The sequence below is a fragment of the Bradysia coprophila genome, unplaced genomic scaffold (genome assembly GCF_014529535.1).
Source record: "Bradysia coprophila strain Holo2 unplaced genomic scaffold, BU_Bcop_v1 contig_476, whole genome shotgun sequence".
Lineage (NCBI taxonomy): Eukaryota > Metazoa > Arthropoda > Insecta > Diptera > Sciaridae > Bradysia > Bradysia coprophila.
Window position 1 is genome coordinate 3,404,430 of NW_023503727.1, and position 24,933 is coordinate 3,429,362.

At 32.2% G+C, this 24,933-nt stretch overlaps 1 protein-coding gene across 4 annotated transcripts in view; it reads left to right on the forward strand.

The window, feature by feature from the left end:
• The window catches only part of LOC119082722 (teneurin-m), a 536,832-nt gene that overhangs the window by 418,086 nt on the left and 93,813 nt on the right, over positions 1 to 24,933 (forward strand). Inside the window, exon 2 of one of the 4 annotated variants that reach the window (XM_037192305.1) lies at positions 3,970 to 4,407. The exons of 2 other annotated variants lie outside the window; for them this stretch is intronic. In XM_037192305.1, coding sequence (XP_037048200.1) covers positions 4,317 to 4,407 — 91 coding nt within the window. In that variant the 5' untranslated portion in view covers positions 3,970 to 4,316. The remainder of the gene's footprint in view (positions 1 to 3,969; positions 4,408 to 24,933) is intronic. One more of the 4 variants, XM_037192306.1, reaches the window with a different exon arrangement.

Consider the following 24,933-nt stretch of genomic DNA (forward strand, 5'->3'; position numbering starts at 1 on the left):
CTGTATTTCATAAAAATATTATTAATGAAAAAACCATCCAATTCAGTTCCATCCATCCATCCAATCCATATTGCCTTTATATATTATTATTTTTCATTTACTTTTCTTGCATTTTATCCATCCGCACAACAAAAATATCCGAAACCATACGTACAGTGTGTATATAAATGCACTACAGAATATAACACATAGAATACACAAGCCCCAGACCACACAAACAGCACTTATTATTTAGTAATAACAAGTTGTAGAGTTTTTCTGCATTGCAGCACAAATAATAACGTTGTATAATGCCCTGTCTATATGGTAAAATGAACTGAAAAATGTAATTATTTGTTTATGTGCGATGGATCAATTGTCTTGTCTTTTTCGTATTTACTTTGACTATATTTGTGTTATAAGACTAATAAGTCTCTTCATCGACCAGTTTTGTATCAACTTAAAATGTACTTAACTTTGGTCTCTCGTACACACAAGTTTTCTTTTGTATTTTGTTCGCTTTTTGTATACTTATATATATATATATACCAGAGTAAGTGCTACAGATGAGATGGAAGAATATATTTATTTGTTTAACCTTTTGAGGTTGATTATGTTGACCGTTAAATGTTTGGATCTTTTGCTGGAAAGTTCAATTTACTTTGTTTTCTATTTTATATATAAATAATATAAAATAACTTGGAAAGCAGAAAGTTATAGAATTAGTCTATTATCTGAACTTTGTAAAATGTTTAATGTTTATCGGACTGCTACAAGCATTTTTATTATTCTTGTGCGAAATATCATTCTGACAACGAACATTTTTACTTAGTATACAAGCACAGTAGTAATTAACATAACAGACGCTTGATGGTGTATACAAGTAAAGTTTTAACCAGCATAGTTCGCATACTCCTACTTATGAATTTTCATTCAGACAACAGAGAATCATTTCTGTTCTTCTACAATACATTCTAACGTTCAAAAGCATTTAATAAAATCGTGTTTCATTCAAACTGCTCATTCCCATAAATTATATTGAATGTCAGATCATCGAACAACTGAAAAAAAAATCGGGGGGAGTTACTTTTTCCACTTCTCGTCATTTTGCCAGAGAGCCCGAGAAAAAAAAAAGATTTTTTTTTCTGCTACCAAATTTCGAGATTTAATTACATTGTTGGAAAAGCCGTAATTTATTGATTGTATGGGGTTTCTCAAAAGATGAATTTTCTATTATACACATAAGTACCAGCAGCAGCTCATGAACAACCAAATCGGTTATTGATTTTTAAGTCGAAAATTTGCTTACATTATCGTTTTCGTTAATGTAATAATGGAATTTGGTTCAGGGTTTTGAATATTTTTTCCCTTCATTTTCTTTCGGCTTTTTTTTTTTGCTCGTTCATTTCTCATTTCGCTGGGTGTTGCTGAATATGATACATGGTACGATTTGCCAACAGTATACAAATCAAACGTATAATACTCTTAGGGATTACAAAATCAGTATAATTCATTAATGAGTGGGCACGGAGATCGAAGAGATGGATGGGAGACTTGTTGTCATGGGAGAATTTTCTTTATTATTAATGATTGTCCGAAAGTCGTTATGAGCCATTTAACTGCTTGATTTTAAGGGTTTTTCATTATCGTTTCCATGACTGGAGTACTAATTATAGAGACAGTCAAATGAGACTCGAAAAATTGCGCCTAAGTGAAGAGTTTTATCACCCCAAAGAACAGAAGAAAAAAAAAACGAAACCGAAATTTTGTTTTGACAATTATTGTGTAGCGAAGTCGACCCTCCATTCGACCCGAATACATTAACAACCTAATTATATTAACTTGAACATAACTCTGAATTTGCCAAATAAAACAAAAGTATCTCTGGAGTGATAATATCATCCAATTTTCGTGGACACGACTAAGCGAGTGAGCGAAAAAAAAATCCTACAAAAATCTGAAAATACACAAAAATTTTATTATCCATCGCCCATTCCTCAAAGCAAAACCACCTCATTAAAATCACCGTCGATAATATAGGCTGGGTAATAAATATTGTGTGTGCTTGTTCTGTTATCGTATTATAGTCCATCAGGTCCAATTAACTAAATGAAAAATATTTTTTTGTTTCTCTCCCCGAAAATAAAGGCGATAAAAATGTGTTTTAATGTTCATTGATTCACCATAAATATTATTGTGTGTGTCCTCAGTTGTAGCATCTTGTCTTGCCCAGGAATGAATATAATTATTTATCGGAGTGTGTGCTTTTATTTTTATACATTCCATTTCACTTAATGAGATGAGTATTAAACAAACAACACATTAAATTAAGATTTTTTTTATTGAACCTGTAAGTGTTTGTTGGAGGAACAAGATGACACACACAACAATCGGGATAGTTGTTTATTATTTTGTCAGCTGTAATGTTAGTTCAAAGACAGTTAATTACCTGCATTGCTAAAGTGTTTTGTTTAGCTTAAACCACTGATTGTATTATACACTCCAACCAATTGCCATTACTTGTTTTTATAGTTGGACGTGAAGTGTTATGTCTATTTAGTCATTCTAACAATTCCTTTCGAAGAACGGTCGTCTTATTGAAGTCTCTTTTGAATACAGGGAAATTTAACGAAAATTTACCGAAAGGTAACAGGAAATTTAACGAAACTTTAATGGAAATTTAACGGAAATTTAACGAAAGTTTAATGTAAATTTAACGAAAGTTTAACGAAAGTTTAACGAAAGTTTAACGAAAGTTTAACGAACGTTTAACGAAAGTTTAACGAAAGTTTAACGAAAGTTTAACGAAAGTTTAACGAAAGTTTAACGAAAGTTTAACGAAAGTTTAACGAAAGTTTAACGAAAGTTTAACGAAAGTTTAACGAAAGTTTAACGAAAGTTTAACGAAAGTTTAACGAAAGTTTAACGAAAGTTTAACGAAAGTTTAACGAAAGTTTAACGAAAGTTTAACGAAAGTTTAACGAAAGTTTAACGAAAGTTTAACGAAAGTTTAACGAAAGTTTAACGAAACGAAAGTTTAACGAAAGTTTAACGAAAGTTTAACGAAAGTTTAACGAAAGTTTAACGAAAGTTTAACGAAAGTTTAACGAAAGTTTAACGAAAGTTTAACGAAAGTTTAACGAAAGTTTAACGAAAGTTTAACGAAAGTTTAACGAAAGTTTAACGAAAGTTTAACGAAAGTTTAAACGAAAGTTTAACGAAAGTTTAAACGAAAGTTTAACGAAAGTTTAACGGAAATTTATTGGAAATTTACCGAAAATTTACCGAAAATTTATTGGAAATTTACCTTAAATTTAACGAAAACTTACCGTAAATTTAACGAAAATTTACAAAATTTATCAAATACAGATCAGGGAAATTTCGGTAAATCATACCAATAATAGGCCCTATTTGAATATAATATATTGCATCACAGCCGTAATATTTGTATCCCTGAAATAAATCTACTGACCGAAAACATACAACTCAAAAATGGCTCGACCAACGAGAAAAAAAAACAAAACAGAGAACGATATTGAATCGAATAAAAGGGGCCACCCGTAGCGAAAACGTTTTCTTCTTTTTTCGAGGTTCTTTCAATAAAATTACCCTAAATCTTCTCTCTGTCTATTTTGATAATGTCGAATACAATAAAATTATTCATCGAACAACACTTCTAGCACCATAAAACAATAATTTAATGAAGCCACACACAAATAGTAAATGCATCGATTGAAATTCCGTGTTGATAATGAAACAAATAATTCTTTTAAAACTTAAACGAAATGAAAATAAAACGTTCCGGATGTAGGATATCCTTTTTTCACTTAACAACAAAAAATTGTGCAACTGTTCGTTCATATCAGAGCATAAGAGAAAAAAAACAACATAATTCTACAAAAGAACTTACACATCAACAGTTAACCACACTGTAGATAGTGTTATCAAAGTTCTTAAAGTTTAAAATTTATTTTGTTTTTTTCTCGTTAGTGAATAATTAGTAAGTCAAAGTAGCTGATAACGAGTGTTCCAGCAGAATCACTGGCGACGACCATGTGGAATATGTGTTTTTGTTTTTGAATCGCATTGCATAAGAAATTTAAAATCTACAACCTAAAATGTGGTATCAAAATGTGTCACCATGTAAACCGAAGCAATGAAAAAATGAAATAAAATTTTGGAAGACGGAGAATGTGATAAATCTCTCTGGTTGGAGAATAAAATGATTCAAATGTTTTGAAGTGGTGTTTTGTTATTTGCGTTCATTTGCCCTTTTTTTATTACATTTCTGAATAAGTTGAAAGCAAAATTTGAAGAAAAAAATAAAAAAAATTTAAATGTATGAGTGCAATATGAATTCATACGAATATGATACGACGATGGAATGTCGTGATAATGGAGTACTATGTGGAGTTGTTCGAGGAAGAGGTGAATATTGGTTTTTTTCCTATTTTTTTGTTTTGTTTTAGTTTTTCATTAGATTTTTCATTATCATTTGTTTTGCGTGATGTACTAATAATTACTTTAAGTACTTTCATAATTAGTTAGTTTAAATCATCATTTGTTCACGATTAGTTAACCGGAAATTCAACAAAAGTTAACCGAAAGTTTAACGAAAGTTTAACGAAAGTTTAACGAAAGTTTAACGAAAGTTTAACGAAAGTTTAACGAAAGTTTAACGAAAGTTTAACGAAAGTTTAACGAAAGTTTAACGAAAGTTTAACGAAAGTTTAACGAAAGTTTAACGAAAGTTTAACGAAAGTTTAACGAAAGTTTAACGAAAGTTTAACGAAAGTTTAACGAAAGTTTAACGAAAGTTTAACGAAAGTTTAACGAAAGTTTACTGTTGAATGGTATTTTGATCTCAATAAATATTTGTCTAGCCTAGATGTAATGAGATGTAACATCTCGTGAAACTAGTGAACCTGACTTCTTCGGATAAAAATATCTGTTACGAAATCTATTACTTCATTTGTTGTAACATTAATTTTACTACATAAGCCTTTCGAAGTAGTTGCAACCTTTTAAGAATTCTGCGACGACTTTTGCAACTTCATCAGACTGGTACACAAGTCAACACAAGACAGACCTCATTGCTAATTTTTTTGTTACCACGTCTACAAGATCGTTTCTAGGAAATGCAAAAATTCGCTCGTCGTATACTGCATTTACGGAACAGTAGCTGCTGTAATGAATGGCTTAATCATTTAATTGGATAGTTGTACATATCAGACCATCGCTTTATAACAACTCACAGTAACTATTTGATTTGAATACCTCTAATTACATTTTTTTGACGTTGTTTTGATCACCCAACCAACCGAAACATTTATCATTTAAGTATCTTAACGAAAAAAAAAACGAAACAGAAAAGGAATTAATGAGCAACCGAACCAAATATTTTACGAACAGAAAAAAAGGGAAACAGTTTGAGGAGATAATTATTACCCTTTGCTGCCAAGAATCCATTAAACTTAATTGCCCAAATATCACGCCAAAATCTGACAGATTTCTTACAAAACGAAACCTATTTATTCACTCACTCATATCCTTTTCGTATTCTCCGTCATTAAAAGCATATACACACCTAATCAGCGAAAAATCAAAAAAAAAAAACGAAAACACAGAGCACACACACGTACATATAGAAATATGTGTATTTATATGAAGAGCGCAACCAAAAACCGACCTGGCCTCACTCAAACGATACAACTTAAACACTATGTTTAGGTTAAACATTTGTTTATAAATCATAAAAGATGATATTAAATTAATCGTCGAGACTTTCATATGGGTTGTTATAATAATATATGAAAATTCTTACGTTTTCTTTATGGGATACCTTAACGAAAAGACGGAGAAGAGACGGGAGAGAAAAAAAACCATTTGTGTTTGCATAGTATACCACCGATGTTAAGAGACGTTGTTAGAATTTGTTTTATAACTGTTTTACTACAAGGCCAAGCCTTTTCGATTTTTAGAATTATTACGTTCATGAATAAGTAACATCAACGACGATTTTAAGATAAATCGGTACACAGGAGAATACATAAAAGTTTGTTGTTCAGAAAAGCTGTACAATGAATTTGATGATTTAAATTTTGTGTAATAATTTTTCTTTTATTAGCCTATGGTCTGGGGTATTATTCACGTTGAATTCGTGTTCGGTGAGGCAAATGTTTAACAATATTTATCTTAGAAAGATAAAAAAAGAAACAAAATTATTATTGCGTTCGGCAAGGAACCGACAAGGGAAATAAAACATTTTATTGCTACTGTAAAGTAAATTATTGTAGGAGTAGCATAAAAAGGCAGACCTTCAGGTATGCCATTACGCAATCCGTTTGAAAATCTCCCAAATTTTCATTTTTTTTCACCCGATTTAATAACAGATTCGGTTACGTAACCATTTATTTCCTCAGTTCATTTACGCGGTTCATTAACAATGTTCTGCAAATATTTACCCAAAAAATCATTTATCATTCAAAGAACAAATTTGCAGCACATTAAGCAAGCGAATCTTAACTTCATCAATTTAAGTGATTTTAACCGTGATGCACTTTGGCGTGCAGTAAATTAACATCATTCATTTATGCGATCGCTGATTCCTACAGTTGTAATTTCAAGTATTACAACCATTTTTTTTGCAGACATCAATCATAAGGTTCTTGACCTCCTCCGTCTTCCATATCCACAAAATAATTTTCCAAACGCGATTTATTTCACATTAAGAAATTCAATATTTTGCTACACCGAATGCATGTAGGATTTTATATCCACAGAGGCTCTTACGGAATTCTCAACATGTTTTGATAATATACACCTAAGTAATCCGACTGGGACTGATCTTATCGTCTCGCCGATGCGAAAAATATAGCTCTTCCCTTTCAACGAAACCGTCCACCCCTTATACATAAATAAAGGGGTGGATGGCACTTAAATTCGATATAAGCCAACCATTAAAAAGAAATAAAAATCCAGCTTGTCAGTTGAACATTTTGATTTTCCACCACAAATCTAAACATCCATCGTTCCAAAAATTATATCTAACGAAAACAAAACAGAAAAAAAAATCGAATTTCTTAAGAAAGCACCAGCGAAAATGGAATGATACACAAATTGCCAAAGACGAATTAAATGTGATCCCATAACATGATTATCCGCCCGTCGTGGCAATGTGAGGCACTTATATTCAGACAGTTTTTATGGTCATTTCAGTTTTATATGAGCGGGCACATAAACTGTTACGTAGATAGAGTAACTTAACTAACTATCCATAAATTGCATTTAATGTCTCTGGTTATCACAACGAAAAATCTTATAATTGTGCGTGGAAGAAAGTTTTCCCTTTTTTTATGAGTTACCTATTAAAGTAGGAAAATCCTTTATCCAATGTTAATCTCGGATGGGGGAGGAAGCCGAGCTGAGATGATTTTTTTTTTCTCTTTTTCTTCGTCCTCATCTTCGTCCGAGTTGACCATTATCTGATAATGATCATTTTCGTTTTGATTTTATTTGTTGAAAGAAAAACTTTTCCATTGCACGATACTTATTTGTAATGTCCCCAACACAATACTGGTGTCTAACCGAAAAATATTGTGCCATAGATTTTCTATATTTCATTTGTAAATCCAGTTTTTTGTACATTTTTATGGCCAAAATGTTAATACTTTTCCGTTTTGTCGGTCATTTTTGAACCATAAACCCAATTCTATCGTGACAAAATAATTTAACACCCACACATTATTTTGGAAAGCTTTCCGAAGAAAGAAAGAAAAGAAGAAAAAAAAAACGCAGAACGAACAGAAGAGAACCGAAAAACTACAAAAGATTTATCTTATAAAATGCTCTTCAAGTATTTTATGTTGCATAATATAAATATATCTGACTCGATGCTATAACACACTCTGCAGTGTTGATATTTTGTGTACTTGATGAAAACTATAAAATCCCAAAAGCGTTAACGACAAGACCGACGTCGACGTTGTCGTCTTAAAAACAATCTAGTTTTGTTTGAGGAAATCAACTTCTATATTGGTTCACAATTGTTGGTGTTGTTGTTGTTGTTGTTGCTATTTAGTTAGTTTGTTATGTAGTTTCATGCCGAATATATATGTCGTTTTCGTGAAAATGTATAAATAAAAAAAGATTCTTTGATATGATAACATGCAATCCAATTATTCTATATAGTCATACTTAGGATAGTACGTGTATACTTCCATTCTATCTGCTTTTACAGGGTGTTTCTGCCTTACATTTGCAGAACTACTTTTTGTAAACTATTAGCAATGATTCGGAAATGATTTAAATCTATCTAATGTTTTGTTGAAAACGTTTTATATGAAAAATCTATTACTTCATTTGTTTAAAAATACGTTTTCCTATAGAAGGGAACATTGAACAGAGTTATTCGCTTAATGTTATCATTGTCGTCGATAACAGATGACATTCCGTTTCTAAATGATACTTTACTTGTTACTAAAGGCTCAAATTGAGTTTTCCAGGTGTTTCAGTTTACACGGTTGGTTTGAAACGAGATTAAATATGGACCGCCGACCACCAATAATTTTTTTTCATATTTAAAATAAGTGATGGACGAGAACTTCACACAGGAAAAAATTAGCCCAAACCCCTGAGCCGTTACTGAGAACCAGTGGATGCGACTACCACAAGCAGTCAGGTACAGCCTGAGCACATATTTTAATTGGGATCGGTAGAGGGAACAATTCTAAGATATACCGTGTAAAAATTATTTCTTTCGATCATCTGCTCTCGGAGCAACAACAGTTGAAAGTCGAAATTTCCCCATTTTCGAAGAGTAATATATCCCTGACAAAGTGACCAAGACAGCCAGTTAAGAATGATTCTAGACGCGGTTAGTAAGCTCTTTCGAATGGCGAAGAAAGTTTTTTGAAAAAGTTCTTTTATGTTACATTTTCAGAGAAGTTACTTTTTCCGCTACCCTCGGTGAAATTTGTCCACTTCTGTTCCCTTCTGGTAGCCTTATTTCAAACTAATTTGTTGCCTATATTGTAGCCTGAAGAATAGGCTTTTCAACGATGCCAAACATGCCATACTTGATCCACAACAAGTACTGTTGATGATTCAGTTTTTCAATCGAAGTCACTCTACTCGCAAATCTGGAGCCCTCGAAAACGAAATTATTAAATTTCACTATTACATGACTTTTACTTATGTATATTGATATACCGACTCAGAAAGTCATTAAAGTTTACTTTTTTTCAAAAAAATCTTGAAATTTAATAATTTCGTTTTCGAGTGCTCCAGATTTGCGAGTAGAGTGACTTCGATTGAAAAACTGAATCATCAACAGTACTTGTTGTGGATCAAGTATGGCATGTTTGGTATCGTTGAAAAGCTTATTCTTCAGGCTACAATATAAGCGACAAATAAGTTTGAAATAAAGCTTCCAGAAGGGTACAGAAGTGACTGAATTTCACCGAGGGTAGCGGAAAAAGTAACTTCTCTGAAAATGTAACATAAAAGAACTTTTTCAATTTTTTTTTTCGCCATTCGAAAGAGCTTACTAACCGCGTCTAGAATCAATCTTAACTGGCTGTCTTGGTCACTTTATCAGGGATATATTACTCTTCGAAAATGGGGAAATTTCGACTTTCAACTGTTGTTGCTCCGAGAGCAGATGATCGAAAGAAATAATTTTTACACGGTATATCTTAGAATTGTTCCCTCTACCGATCCCAATTAAAATATGTGCTCAGGCTGTACCTGACTGCTTGTGGTAGTCGCATCCACTGGTTCTCAGAAACGGCTCAGGGGTTTGGTCGGCGGTCCCTATTTAATCTCGTTTCAAACCAACCGTGGTTTAGACCGGAATTTTAGGTAGAATTTTAGAATTAGTTTTTTGAATTGTCTATTTGGGTTGTTTGAACGATTCAGAATTTCTTTCAATATTTTAAAGAATTCTTAGGAAACTCTTCTGAGAAAATTTGGTCGTCAAATTGTTCTTGATTTGAGATTCATTCCTCAAATATTTTCATAGTGGCACCCCATACTAAACTATAGAATTTACAATCAGCCCACATTACGAATCAATTTTTTTCTTTAAATACTCTTTGACAAGCACCCTGTCCACCCATGATGTGAATAACTATGTGTGTTGAAATATTTCTCCTTAAAGTTTTTTTTTTCATTCTGTCTTATTTTCATTCAAATAAAAAACAATAAACAAAAAGCTATAAACATAAAACTAGATTTTTGATAAAAATCACATACAAGAATCTCGACTAAAAACCACTTTAAGTGATTTCTATGAAACATTACGAATTATATAGCTTCGGGGTTCATGTTTTATTATTATTGTGTATAAATACCTACTCTTTGGTCTTTTGCTAGACTCAACTTTTTTATATGTATATAGACGTATAAATGACTGGAGGAGTGGGGTAAAAAATGTGAAGTGAACGTTTTTTTTTGCCTCTATTCTCTCTATCCATATTGTGCATTACACATTTTCTTCCTTTATAGTAATATAGGATGTTGAACGTTTTTAAAGGTAACAACAACAACACATCCAGTGTATATGTAATGTACATTTTCACTTTGTATATAACGTAATTTACCGATCCAAAAGTAAAGAATCATTTCCAGTGTTTGATGTACAAAATAAAATTGTACGTGAGTTCCCTTTCTGTATACACCAGAGAAACTATTTCATATACATGTGGTATATATGCACAATCAAGAAGCCTATGTTATAATATATAAACCCACCGACTATGATGATACAATGTATACGAAATATAAATATTCGGAGAGTCATACTACGGGATTTCGTTTGCTTTCATTCAGGACTTAGCTTTTATTCACCATGCCCCACATATATATATATATATATATATATTATGTTCAATATAGTAAGTAGATGCGTACATTTTTATATTTGGTTAGTTTGGGATATAAAAGTTAATTGGTTTTGATTATATCTGTTTTGAGTGTACGAGAGAGAAAAAAAACCCCGAAATTTTCTGATCTATATTAAGGCATATAATACGTGGGGTCAGAGTGGCAGGTAAAAACAAATTTAGCCAAATAATCATATTGCATATCGCATATACTATATTGTAATACGTTAGGATCATCGGAGAAGATATAATAATATAGCGTAAGACGTAGATGGATAAAAGAAAGAAAAAAAAAGAAAATATTTTTCCTTTTCGTTTTTCTTCGTCTTCTGTTCTGATGGCGATCACATTATAGCGCAAATTGTTATATTTTCTACAAAATTGTAATAAATTACGCTTTAATGGGTAGCTTGAGGTGTGCCCGACATTTATGAATCATAAATTATGGATTTGATTTAGTTACATTTTTTTCGAATCAATTCTTTTTTAAAACGAGGAACTTTGTGGCGATTTTTAAATTAATTTTTGATTTTGATAGAATGTTGCAGATTATTATGCGCAAGAGGAAAACACATTTTTAATTACTCATTAAAATAAGTTTTGTTGGAGAATCTGGATTTGGTGTGATGAGCAAGACCATACTTGTCTGGAAAGTAATATTCCTAAGTAATATTCCTCTACAAACAGAAAACAGTAAACGTCTGTCAATAAGTTTAAGAGTCGAATGAAGAGCTTCTCAAAATAGCAGAAATTTTGTAAAGAACTTACGTAAAAACGTATATTAACACTAATGAAGTACAAGATTTGACATTAGGCATTTGGTGATATTGTCAACAAAAGATGTAACAGATTTATTGACTGGGTTAGGTTTCTGAGACACAAACTAACTTGATGCCATAAGCCAGGGCCTACTTTTTAGAAACTTTTAGAGAAAATCGAGAAATTCAAGAAACTTTGAGAAATTCAAGAAATTTCTTGAATTTCTCGAAGTTTCTCGAATTTCTTGAATTTTCTGGAATTTCTTGAAATTTCTTGAATTCGAGAAATTCAAGAAACTTTGAGAAATTCAAGAAACTTCGAGAAATTCAAGAAATTTCGAGAAATATTTCTTGAATTTCTCAAAGTTTCTTGAATTTCTCGAATTCAAGAAATTTCAAGAAATTCCAGAAAATTCAAGAAATTCGAGAAACTTCGAGAAATTCAAGAAATTTCAAGAAACTACAGTGTGTTCATCTTTAGAAAGAACAATTTCAGATTTATCAGAGTTTTAAAAGTCATCGAGGTTCCCAGTCAATTAAGTTCTTCCCGGTCTATGAAATTTTACGTAATATATAGTCCAGGTAGCTGAATCGGTAGAGCATAGGACTCATACCCAAGAGGTCCCGGGTTCGACTCCCGGTGCAAAAATGCTTGCCTGGTTTTATTCTAATCACTTGGTGATTAAGCACTCGCTATTAGTTATCTAATGGCTGTACGACCGTAACAAAGTCGCAAATTTCAAAGAAATCCAATATTCGATTTCTTCGCAACAATCACGCCATATTGACATAATGTCAATGACACAATTCACAATATACAACAAACTGTAGAATAAGCGCCATCTATGATCGTCTAGTCGCTCATTGGGAAAATGCATGAGTCATTAGTGATGGTTGTGGTCTTCGCATACTACTCCTGGCTTAGAGAATTCACAACGTATGGGACGTTTACACGGTCGATTTGTGAGCTATCTGAGTCCGAAGAGATATGATGAAAAATCACAATTCATATGATTAAGTGACTTGTGCAATAGCACAACAGGCCCACTAGAGGCTTAGGTGCTGGGCTAACCCCCTTCCCATCTAATCCAATCCAATCCAATCCATGATATTTTGGCGCGAAATTTGAATTCGCAATGGGATTTTCAAATTTTGTGCCAAAATATCATAACCTGGAAACGCTTTATTGACTGGGAACATCGATGACTTTTAGAACTCTCAAAAATTTCAAATATGTTCCGAACTAAAATGAACCCACTGTAATTTCTCAAATTTCTTGAAGTTTCTCGAATTTCTCGAATTCGAGAAATTTCGAGAAATTCAAGAAATTAGTTTCCAAAAAGTAGGCCCTGCCATAAGCCATACGATAGAATTTTTACTTATGCGAATTGAATTTGCCAATAAAAAGTCTGAAAAAACTAAACACAAAATCAAAAACAAATTAACGCAACATAAATGTCTTTCTAGTTTTGCTAGTTGAAATGTGAGCTCTCAAGCTTCCTAATCCAGTCAATAAATCTGTTACATCTTTTGTTGACAATATCGCTAAATTACTGATAACAAATCTTGTACTTGGCTAATAGCAAATCTTGTACTTCATTAGTATTAACATACGTTTTGCTATAAAAGCACAGACCATGTAGACCTCATCCATTAATTTTGTTGGTGATGTTGCCGATAACAGATGTCTCCCAACATTTACATTCATAGGAAATTGAGAAATTCTTTGCAAATATATCTTAAGAAGTTAATGTTCGTCTCTGAAACATTTATTTTCTCTCCCACATCTTTCTTGCATACTTGTCCGAAAAATCACACCAAAATATCGTTCAATGGCCTAAATTCATTGAAATATTAAAGTGCATTTAATAATTTAACAAATTTATGAAATTTATTGACGTTCAAGGCATAAAATGAAAATGCCTGAAACCTAATGGGTTTGATGAAATTGATTAATATCATTACACACTAAACTACCTACTTAAAATCTCATAATGAAAAAAAGCAACGAATTTCAGTCAAAACGATCAATCTTTGAGTTGAAAGATCAATTAACTTGTGGCTTTTTTTTTCTCTCCTCCGTATCATACACAATATACAATATTCTCTATCTCTAGCATTCTGTTCGCCGTTTTGTTCAATTTATTATTCGTAAAATACGCTGTGTACACATCGGCACTCAAAATCTCAACTATTTTTTTTTTACATTTTTTTTTATTATTATTTTATCTATCGTATGGATGTATATGTATAATAAACACACCATTCAATTGTTTCCTTTTGACTCCGAAGGTTATTCTTATAAAAGTATTTATTATTATTAATAATAATATAATAAAAGAAGTATATAATCTGTTTAATGCGCCACATATATATATATATGTGTACGTATACAATATGCGGATGTCTAGTGTATAAAAAGCATTCTTTTTCTTCTGTGGTAAAGACGGAAAAAAACCGTCTATAGATATATCTGGAGGAGAATGGGATTTTACTTATTAATATTTTGTACGTGCACTCACGATTTATTGGTACATTACACCGCGTAAAGCACACGGTGCACGTGGATTTCTATTCGAGATTATGATGCATTATTAAGTATCAAACATTTCTTATAATAGCTTTTAAATTGTTTAAACAATAATTATTGTAAAATATATTGTTAAAAGGTTTTTTCGTTCTTTCTTTTATTAATAATAAAATTGTATTGTAACGAGAATAGCATGTATCTTACATCTCTCATATACAATATACAAAACAATTCAATTGACGCGAACGCTCCGGCTGGTGTATAATATAGTATAATATATATGTACCATTTAGTATGAAGTTGGTATTTTGAATGTGACACAATCCTGTGTGATATTTCAATTTAGACATTTGAATTCATTATTGAATAATTGTTTGAAGATTTTTCCCGATAAAAGCCACACGTTTTTATGCCACCTACACAATAACATTTTCACCTCTTTTTTCTCTACAATTCACGTTATCAGAGTTTTTGATGGAATCACTTTAGATTACCACCCATCGTTGCTTATTTGGTGGAAAGATAATGGATTTCTCTTCGTTTTGAGAGGTTTAGATGATAATAATATTCCTTTGTTATCAGGGACTCTTTCATTTAAGTGAACAATGTGCCAGGGCCTATTTTTTTGGAAAACTGAGTTGCCAAATTTGCTAAAAATTTCCAGAAATTGCATTTAAAAATTTACTAAAACTTTCCAAATTTTGGCAAGTCAATTTTCCAAAAAATTGGCCCATGCAATGTAATTGACTTAATTTGTACTTTGTAGAAGTACTTTTAATGGAAGAATTAGTCTTTTGCATTGTATACTCATAAAATCTGTTACTTCAGTTCTTAACCTGTTACAAACGGCGGTCATCTGTTATCGACTACGACAGTAATAATAAATGACTAGCTCGGACTAAAGAGGTCGTATATAGCAAAAAGCATGTTCAAAACAAATGAAGTAAAAGATTTCTGAAATGTATGAAAATCTTCGATCAAATGAAGTAATAGATCAGATAGTAAAACTATTAATATGCTTGCCGTCTGGTTAAATCAGTTTTTGGAGTTGTTTACTAAATCTATTACTTCGTTTGCTTTGCAATTCATTTTGGTATAGAAGAGAATGCTAACCACACTTTGTCGAATATATTTTGGTCATAGTTGTCGATAACAGATTTATATTGATTTTCAGTCCAGTTCCATAAGCAACAATGAGTTGGTTTTAGGCCTCAATCAAAAGGTCTGAGCTTTTCTAACACAAAAACAGATCCTCACGTTTTCCAATGAAAAAAATGCCCCAGCATCATCTTTCTGACCTCGAAACCCGTTTCAAAATTAAAACCCAATTTACTTACCGCTAAGATTCGAATTGGCATTGCTTCAATTATTTCTATATTTCCCATTTGTAATTAATATCTTCGGCCTTTCAGCCGTTTGTGTAGGTCAATCATTCGAAAATACGATCTAATAAGGCGTTAAGTATGTCACGACCTGCAGAGAGATAGAACCGTGTGTGAAAATTGATTGTTCGATTACGATCAAAATATACATCCATTACAACAACAGCAAACGGTCATACAAATCTTCAGTTTTTTTTTCTCTCTCTCTCGTTGTCGAACATAATTTTTTCCATGTCTAAGTTCAAAGTCATAACCACGTACAGTCGAGTGCTTATATTATTTACGAATTGGTGGTGATTTAATGGAAATAGAAATTGTTTACATGTTCTATTCGATGAAAGAAGCAAACAAAAAATGGAAAGAAAAAAAATTTTCTCAACGCGGTGCTGTGTTTTATAATGAATAGTCGAGTTCAGAGGTTGCAATTTGAACAGTTTTTCAAGTATTAATTTGGCAGCATATATAGATATTAACAACCAATTCTCTGTTAGAATGTATGTCTAATTAGGCTCGAATTTGTTCTTAATTTGATGAAAATGAATTTTACCGTTGGAAATGATTGGTTATTCGAGATATAAAATATTAAAATTAGTTTCGTTTCGTACAACATTCTTCACTTCTCTCGCATCTTAGACATGTTATTATGACTTTCATCAAGTTCATGTGTGCATATAACATCGAATCCATTGTTATGTTTAATATTGAAAGAATTGAAATGTGGTGAAATTCATCAACGATTCCCGGTAAATGTACATACATTTAAAGTGCACAAAGTTAATTCATGTTTTGGAATCGTGCTCAATAACAAAATATAATCGTTTTGTGGCTTGTATGTAATAAGATGTAAATCTGCCATATGTATTACAATTAGAACTTATAAGATGAAATTGTAGACTGTTGACTGCGATTAGGCAAAAAAAAAATTCATTCAAAGAATTTCATTAAAGATCAGGTTATTGGATCCAACAAAAAATATAATTCAATCAATTGGCCCACCTTAACGCATTACTGAATCAATAATTTTCAATAAAAACTTAATTAAATTAACCGAGAATAAAATCCAGTGAGCAAAAAAAAAAATTGAAATTTATTTCGGCGAAAAAACACATCGCAGTGAAACACATCGAAAGACTTATAAATTGATTGCAAAATTCCAATCGCTCCGAATCATGAATCACATTTTTATTTAAATACGATTCCATATTTTCAATTATGACATCTTGACATTCATGTCAATTTCGTCGGATACTCCACCTTGAAATTATGGGAATAGGAATGCGTCATTGCATGGTGGTTTTGTGCTAATACCAGTGGAATACGTAATGAAGTGTCGTGAAAATGTTAACATTTTGACAGACACAATTAGGGTTTCGACTTTTTGGCATTGCCTAGACAGTACACATAAGACAGAGTAACATTCTTAGACGAATGATGTAAAAAAGCATCAAGAAATGTGTGTTGCCGAGTTTTTTATTATTCATAAAACTTATTGAGCTTTCACTTGGTATGATTTGAATACATGCTACGACATCGATATTATCATCTTTAACAAACGGTAAGCTTATCAAAGTGGATTATGTATGGATTATCTGTCACTCCTTTGGCTTTAGCTATTATCTCGTGTTTGATGCAAAATCTATTACTTCATTAATTTTAACATCTTGCCATAGCATACATAAATCTGTCTCGTATTTTGTTGCTTCAGCTATTTTGTATTGTCCAAAACACAATCTATTACTTCAATTATTTTAACATATATCTTGCTATATAAGTGAACACTAGGGCGTATCGAATTTTGAGAATTTTAAGGGTCGCGATAGCCTGTGTGCGGAAAGCGTAGATCATTGAAAACTAATTCCAGGCATATGGTTGATGGATCCGAAGGTGCCCGGGAAGAAGTCCCCCCGGACGACTTTAACTTTCAAATGGTCGTAACTCGGAAAGTTAAGAGTATTTTTGAAAACAATGTTCTAGCAACCGATGGTCCAAAAGGTGTGTCTGTCGAGGTTTTCTAACATCGAAAGTTCGACATTTTCGTTTTTGACTTTTATTTCCTGAGAGACAAATTATTAAGTTTAGCTTTTGGCATGAGGTTGTAGAGGAGGTCGAGTACTACCAGTACACTAGGCATTGTCCCGGTCGGCGATCCATCCGAAACCACCTTTTCAACATTTTTGAATGGACTTTTTAAGTGTACCCACGTCGCCCACGAAGCCATTGCAGACAATGTAACCGGTGTTGCTGAGTCGGTGTAGCACATTTTGTACTACAAAATCTGAGAAAGTGAAATTTGTGAGAAAAACAACAAATAATCGTTTTAATTAGTTATTTGACCCACGAACAGTAGTAAGAAGTCGATTTCGTTGCAAATACACATTTTTCGATATTTTTACAAAAGGTTGAACTTCGTGGTATACCGTGTCAATATAATGTGCTACATCGAGATCCCAAATATTTTGTAAAAGAGTTCAGCTACTGTTATGGAATATTATGTGCACTTACTGGCCAAGGTTACCTCGACTCAGCAACACCGGTTACATTGTCTGCAATGGCTTCGTGGGCGACGTGGGTACACTTAAAAAGTCCATTCAAAAATGTTGAAAAAGTGGTTTCGGATGGATCGCCGACCGGGACAATGCCTAGTGTACTGGTAGTACTCGACCTCCTCTACAACCTCATGCCAAAAGCTAAACTTAATAATTTGTCTCTCAGGAAATAAAAGTCAAAAACGAAAATGTCGAACTTTCGATGTTAGAAAACCTCGACAGACACACCTTTCGGACCATCGGTTTCTTTGGCAGTTTTGTAGAGTTTTTAACGCTCTACATCCTGCTAGAACATTGTTTTCAGAAATACTCTCAACTTTCCGAGTTATGACCATTTGAAAGTTAAAGTCGTCCGGTGGGACTTCTTCCCGGGCACCTTCGGATCCATCAACCATATACCTGGGGTTCAAAATGGGTATAAAGAATTCTGTCGATCCAGTCGTTGAGAACAATTTATCGAACATTTGGTGCTTAACTTGTGCTAAGCATTTAGCAATTTAATTTGTTCAATTCAATCGATTTTCGTTTACAATGTAGTTTGACCGCTGAAATCCACCAAATCGTTTTCACTATCAAAATTCTCGCAGACAGCCTCTCAATCAAAATTCAATAACCAAAATAAATGTTGGCAAGTTAAAATCGCATTGGTGCTGTGATTTCCGAAAATAGTTTCACCTACTTTCGTTGCATGCGGATCGACTCATTTGTGATGCAAATCGAAGTGGTGTAAAGTGAAAATGGAAACCCATCTTGAATGCAAACAACATCATCAGATATCATGTTACCGTTTGGTATATATTAAAGCGAGATATAGTTTCCTTACGCTGTTTTTTTTAACTCATTTTCGTATATTATTATGCAACCATATCTCGCCTTTATACCGTTCTATACCCATATCGAAATTCAAGCCCAAAGTGCATATTTAACGTAAACAATCAACGAAAATTCATTCTTTTTGATTAAACAATAACGCAACAATGGAAAAATAAATTAGATTTAAGATACGGCAAGGCAACCAACCAGAGGAGAGGAAAAAAAAGCCAGAACCCACAACAATGTTAAAATATCCATATTTTTAAACCAAAAACGAAGAAAACCAAAAATAATATTTTATCACGTCAAAATGATCCTATTAACAGTGGAATAAATTTTTGGTTGTTTTCTATTACACAAAACATTCGAGAAATTAATTCTCTTTTTCTGTTCTCTCCATTTCACTGAAAAAAGATTATATTCCACACTCCAACCAACCAACATTATAAATAATATTTTTCTGAAACTGAAAAAAGAACACAGCAAGATACCAATCTTTCAAAGGTTAACTTTACGGATGGTAAATGGCTAAATGAATTGTGTGTGTGTGTTTGAATGTGAACATAGAATATTCTGTTTTTATCCGGCTATTGGATAGAATTTATTAAAAAACAAACTAAAACGCTTGTAAGGTGTTTCGTGGTTGTTGAGTCTTTCATTTTTTTTCTTCCTCGTCTCTCTGTGTACACCAATTCTCTTCATGTTCTTCATATTTAATAATGAAAAGTTAACAATTTTATGAGGTGCATACGTTTTGTTCTCACATACGTTTTGTGAAAAATGATTAGTACAAATAAATGATTAAAATATTGAATTCAGTTTAATATGAATTTGTAAAATGTTGTTGTTATGCACACACATTTTGTTATTTAGAAATTAATGTGCCTTTAGTACGGCTTAATTGGACGGAACAGTTGTTTGTACACGCACACGTACTGTTTTATAATCGAACTCTTGCGATTTTTAATTAAGATTAGAACTTATGATAGATGAGCATTCGGTCACTAACTCATAGCGCTGGTTCATAAAGCTATATGGTGGAATGTATATAAGCAATGCACACACACACCAGGTGCATTTATAGCAATTAAATAAATTACAAGAGCTGTGTACGTACGAAATTCCGAAATTTTATTTGTAATGTGCACACAGTTCCAGTAATTGTTAAATATTAAGAGTTAAGTCTAGCTGCATTTTATATTGGAAATTAAATTAGTTTTCAAATGGTCAGAATTTATCAAAAATTGTTAACTGCAAACACTGTAATGGATTCAGGTGTTCCAGGTGATTGTAGATATTGTCTCAAATTAAGATCAATATAGATGGCAATTTGTTTCAGCTAGGTGTGCACTCATTTGCGCAACGGGGGGATTCGATGGAAATGTTCTGTTTCGTTCACAAAAAACAGTTAAAACAGGCGGTAGGTGATTTTGCGTGCAGAGACTTTCTGGAAATAATTTGCACCTATTGATGTAGATTTAAATTTGATTCTGACAAAACTATTATCGCAAGAGGTCGCAGGGTATATTTAACAACATTTACCGAAATTTACCGAAATTTACCGAAATTTACCGAAATTTACCGAAATTTACCAAAATTTTACATAATTTACCACACCATTTACCAAAATTTATCGAAATTTACCGAAATTTTACAAAATTTACAGAAATCTACCAACATTTACCAAAATTTACTGAAATTTACCGAAATTTTACAAAATTTACCAATATTTACCAAAATTTACCAAAATTTTACAAAATTTACCACTATTTACCAACATTTACCGAAATTTTACAAAATTTACCAAAATTTACCGAAATCTACCAAAATTTACCGACATTTACCAAAATTTACTGAAATTTTACAAAATTTACCGAAATCTACCAACATTTACCAAAATTTACCGAAATTTACCAAAATTTACCAAAATTTACCAACATTTACCAACATTTACCAACATTTACCGAAATTTACCAAAATTTTACAAAATTTACCAACATTTACCGAAATTTACCAAAATTTTACAAAATTTACCGAAATCTACCAACATTTACCAAAATTTACCGAAATCTACCAACATTTACCAAGATTTACCGAAATTTACCAAAGCTTACCGAAACATTAATTCGGTAAATTTAGGTTAATTCGTTAAAAAAAACATTATAAAGCCCTGGCTGTATGTATGTGCTATTGTAAAACCTACGGTGACTACTACTAATTATGCGAACAAGATTTTTTTACATATTACAAATGTTGTCCTCCTCGCATCTCTTTATCCTCATTAAGTGCAACACTTGCTACACTTGCTTCAAACGTTCCTAGGGTTTTCTCCGTTCTACAGCATTGACTTCCTAAGATTAATAACGCTTAATTGCAGCAATTGCACAACCCCCCACACCGGATTTCTGTAGTCGCTAAAGGCAATCACAGCGAACGATTCATTTTAATTTGAACACCGAATTTGATACTATTGTGTAAGAGTGTGCAACCCAAGGCATTAATTAGACGATGTTATTTCTGAGGGACTCACTTATACGAATTTATATGCAGTGACTTACCCTAAACGAACAATTAATATCGGAGATTTCACAAACAATGCGAAGCCCCACTAACCCTTACTACTTTGTCAAATGTACTGCAGCAGATGTTGCTCTATATTGGAGAGACTTCGTTCTTCGGTTTCACATTAGCATAAAATGTGCATTTTCCTGTATTTTCAAAATTAATGCACCACACAGGCAACACAATATACATTACACATTCGGTGTCGAGCCGATATTAAAAATCCTTGCCTGCATACACTGCATATAAATTAACACATTTTAACAAAAATTCTTTTTATAAAAGTAGCTCTAATGAAAAGCTCCGGTACTCAATCATTTGTCTTGTGACACATTTTACCAACCCGAAATACCCAAAATACCCCGTAATGTAACATGTTAATACACCACGACATCCAGTATTCAGTACAATCATAAACACACAGTCTCCTCTCTCTCTCTCACTGTGAACCTTTTATATTACAAATATAAAATTGATATTTCATTTAATGTGCCAGCGCCGATGTGTGTTGTGTATTGCAGAAAATATGGGAGATATTCATTCGTTATAAATGTACAGCGATATTATGAAGCATTTCGAAGTTATGATGGTGAAAACTGCATCCCAATTGTAACAACATGGGCACCGACATATTACTCAACGTTATAAATAATGGCAACACCCGGAGAACAATAGAAATGGAAGTAGAGTCGTTGTTGTTTTTTTTTCGGTGTGTGTGAAAAACTTGTCTGACAAAACAGTCAAGAGAAATAATATTTATGGAACAATAATCAACAATTGACGCGATCATGTGTGTATAGCCATTAAACATAGGAAAATGTCATGTTGCAGATATACCATAGGTACAGACTCTGTGATTGATCATTCCATTTTCGGAGTATAAAGGAGAGGAAAAAAATGTGTTTTTTTTCGTACAAAAGGGTCTAATACAAGGCCATCCATAAACGTAATGTAACAAATAATGATAAATGATTATTACATTAAATGTATGCCATTATTGGTTTGGAAAGAGCCGTGTACGAGGAATTTGTCGGTGTTTTTTTTTTCTGCTCTGTCTTCATTTCGAGTAAAATAATTTTTTTTTTTGGTTTTGTTTTGTTACAAAGTACATCTTGTGATAGCACAAGGATGGCTGGTTTTAATTTCGATTCAATTGGACACGGATACACAAAATATAATATATTGATCTTCAGGTGCATTACAGTATTAATGTTGTCGAGTCATACATAAAGTGACCGAATGTTCGGTGAATGTTCAAACAAAATTATTATAATCGTGAAATTACTTCATGAAGTGAACAAACCACACGAAAACCTTGGGGCCAAAATTTTTTTTTTTTTTCTTCGATTTTATTCGCAATAAAGGATCGGAAATTCACTTGGCATAACTTCCAAATAATGAAGAAAAAGAAGAGAAAAAAAACTCAGTTTAAACGTGTTGAATAGTCAATAGTTTGAAAAGACGATATGCAACCAATTTGAAAAGAGAGACAGAAGACCCAATAAAATTGTATTTAAACTGAAAGGTATGGCCATAAATGCTAAACGATACTATAAATGAACGTAACAACAAAAATATGTGTTTTCTATTACCGTTATTATGATGGTGAAGGTTATGTCTTTTTATGAGTTTGAAGAAAAAAAGATGACTTTTAGCTGATTAGTGTCGGTATCGTCTTTCTTCGGAATTCTTCATTTTCTTTGTGTAATATTTGTTTTTATCTGTCGGTTGAACTGTAATTTCCAGTATGCGTGCAGATCGAATGGGAAAGATATCTTCTCTCTTTCTCGTATTGAATGGAGTTTATAGTTTATTTGACAATTTTCTACTTGAATTATAAATAGAGTTAATGATATAATTGAATTTATGTTAATAAGTACCTTATGCATTAGTATGGCTAATCATTTATGCTGCTTCGTTTTGCCGTATAAAATATATATATATTCCAGTTACGAAGCAACGAAATGTTGAAAACTATTTTTGCTTTTCAGACTGTTAGGTCTAAGAAATGTAAGAGTCGTAAAGATTTTATCGCTTTTCATTTTCAACAATTGTGTAATTAATTATTTCTTTCCAACGTTGACGACAACGTTGGTTATGTGGTTTTGGATCGTCAACTAGACGCGACCATACACATTTAAAGTGTAAAGGAACATTTTTTTCAACGTTTTATTTTCCTTCTCTATTTTGTAGCAATACATAGCAATTTCCCGTTCTGGTGAGCTCTAAAAAAAAACAATTTATATTTCGGTTCGGTCCTTGGTATTTTATCTGTTAAATTGATATTTTAACCTTTACGTGTTGCTGGAGGTACTAAGCTAAAAAATAATGAAACGCAGGTTTTAATTGAAATGTCAGGTGATAATCGTGACAAAGTTTAAGCAAACGTTTTAATGGTCTATGTATACACATCTAATCGCACATTACCATCAGTTTTATGCATAAACGTTGCATTTTTGTAGACTATTTGATTTGGAAATGGTTAACCTTATTCACAGACAGCGATTTTATCAACGATTGTTGTAACAAATGAAGTAAAAGATTTTTCACGTGTCGATTGAAAATGGAACGATAGATGCTGCATAGTTAATCTGTTACTTCCATGGACGATTTTGAGTATAACATTTTCATTTGTTTTCGCTATTTTTCCTACATTTTCCCACTTTTTCTCATATATCGCTGTTTTCCCAAAATGAAAAACGAAATTAAGGAAAAATTGGAAAAATATTGGAAAATATGTTTATCAAAATAGTCCCTGGAAAATCTTTTACTTCATTTGTTTCAACAATTATTTAGCTATAGAAGATCAGTTAGCCTTTAGCCAGATCTCATTCCTTACTTTTATTGCCGCTGTCTGTTATCCATACCCATCGCATCCATATATGAAAATCTTTTACTTCATTTGTTAAAATCATCATTTTGCCATTAAAGATACGTTAGTCAGATCTCATTACTTATTTTCATTGCCACTATCTACAACAGATGAAATCTGATTCATATTTGGGGAATACAAAACGTTCTATTTAATCAGATGTTTTAACAAGTTAATCAATTTTAGAGTGCACTTTCCATCCAACAAATCTTCTCAGATCGTTACGTCAAAAACGTAACATAATTTCCAATAATTTCATATTATCTTCTAATAATATAATTCTCATCAATCAAAATGATAGTTTATTGCCTCGATAATGCTGTTCTGGTGATTTTTTTTTTGTAATTTTATTTTCCATAATTCGTTGACTCCAACCACTCTAGAGGTGAGAATGTTAGTTTTTTTATTATGATTTGGTGATTCGAAAATAATTACATGTTGTTTTGTGTTATGAAGTCGTTTTCGATTTGTTCGTTGGTTCTGGACGGTTCGTCTTTTTAGTTTTTTTTTTCGGTTCTCAGAGCCATTTAATGTGTTATACATTTTACCGAGCAAAAAAGGAATGTTGGAAAAGAACTCAATCGTAAGAACGGAGAATTTTTATAGTT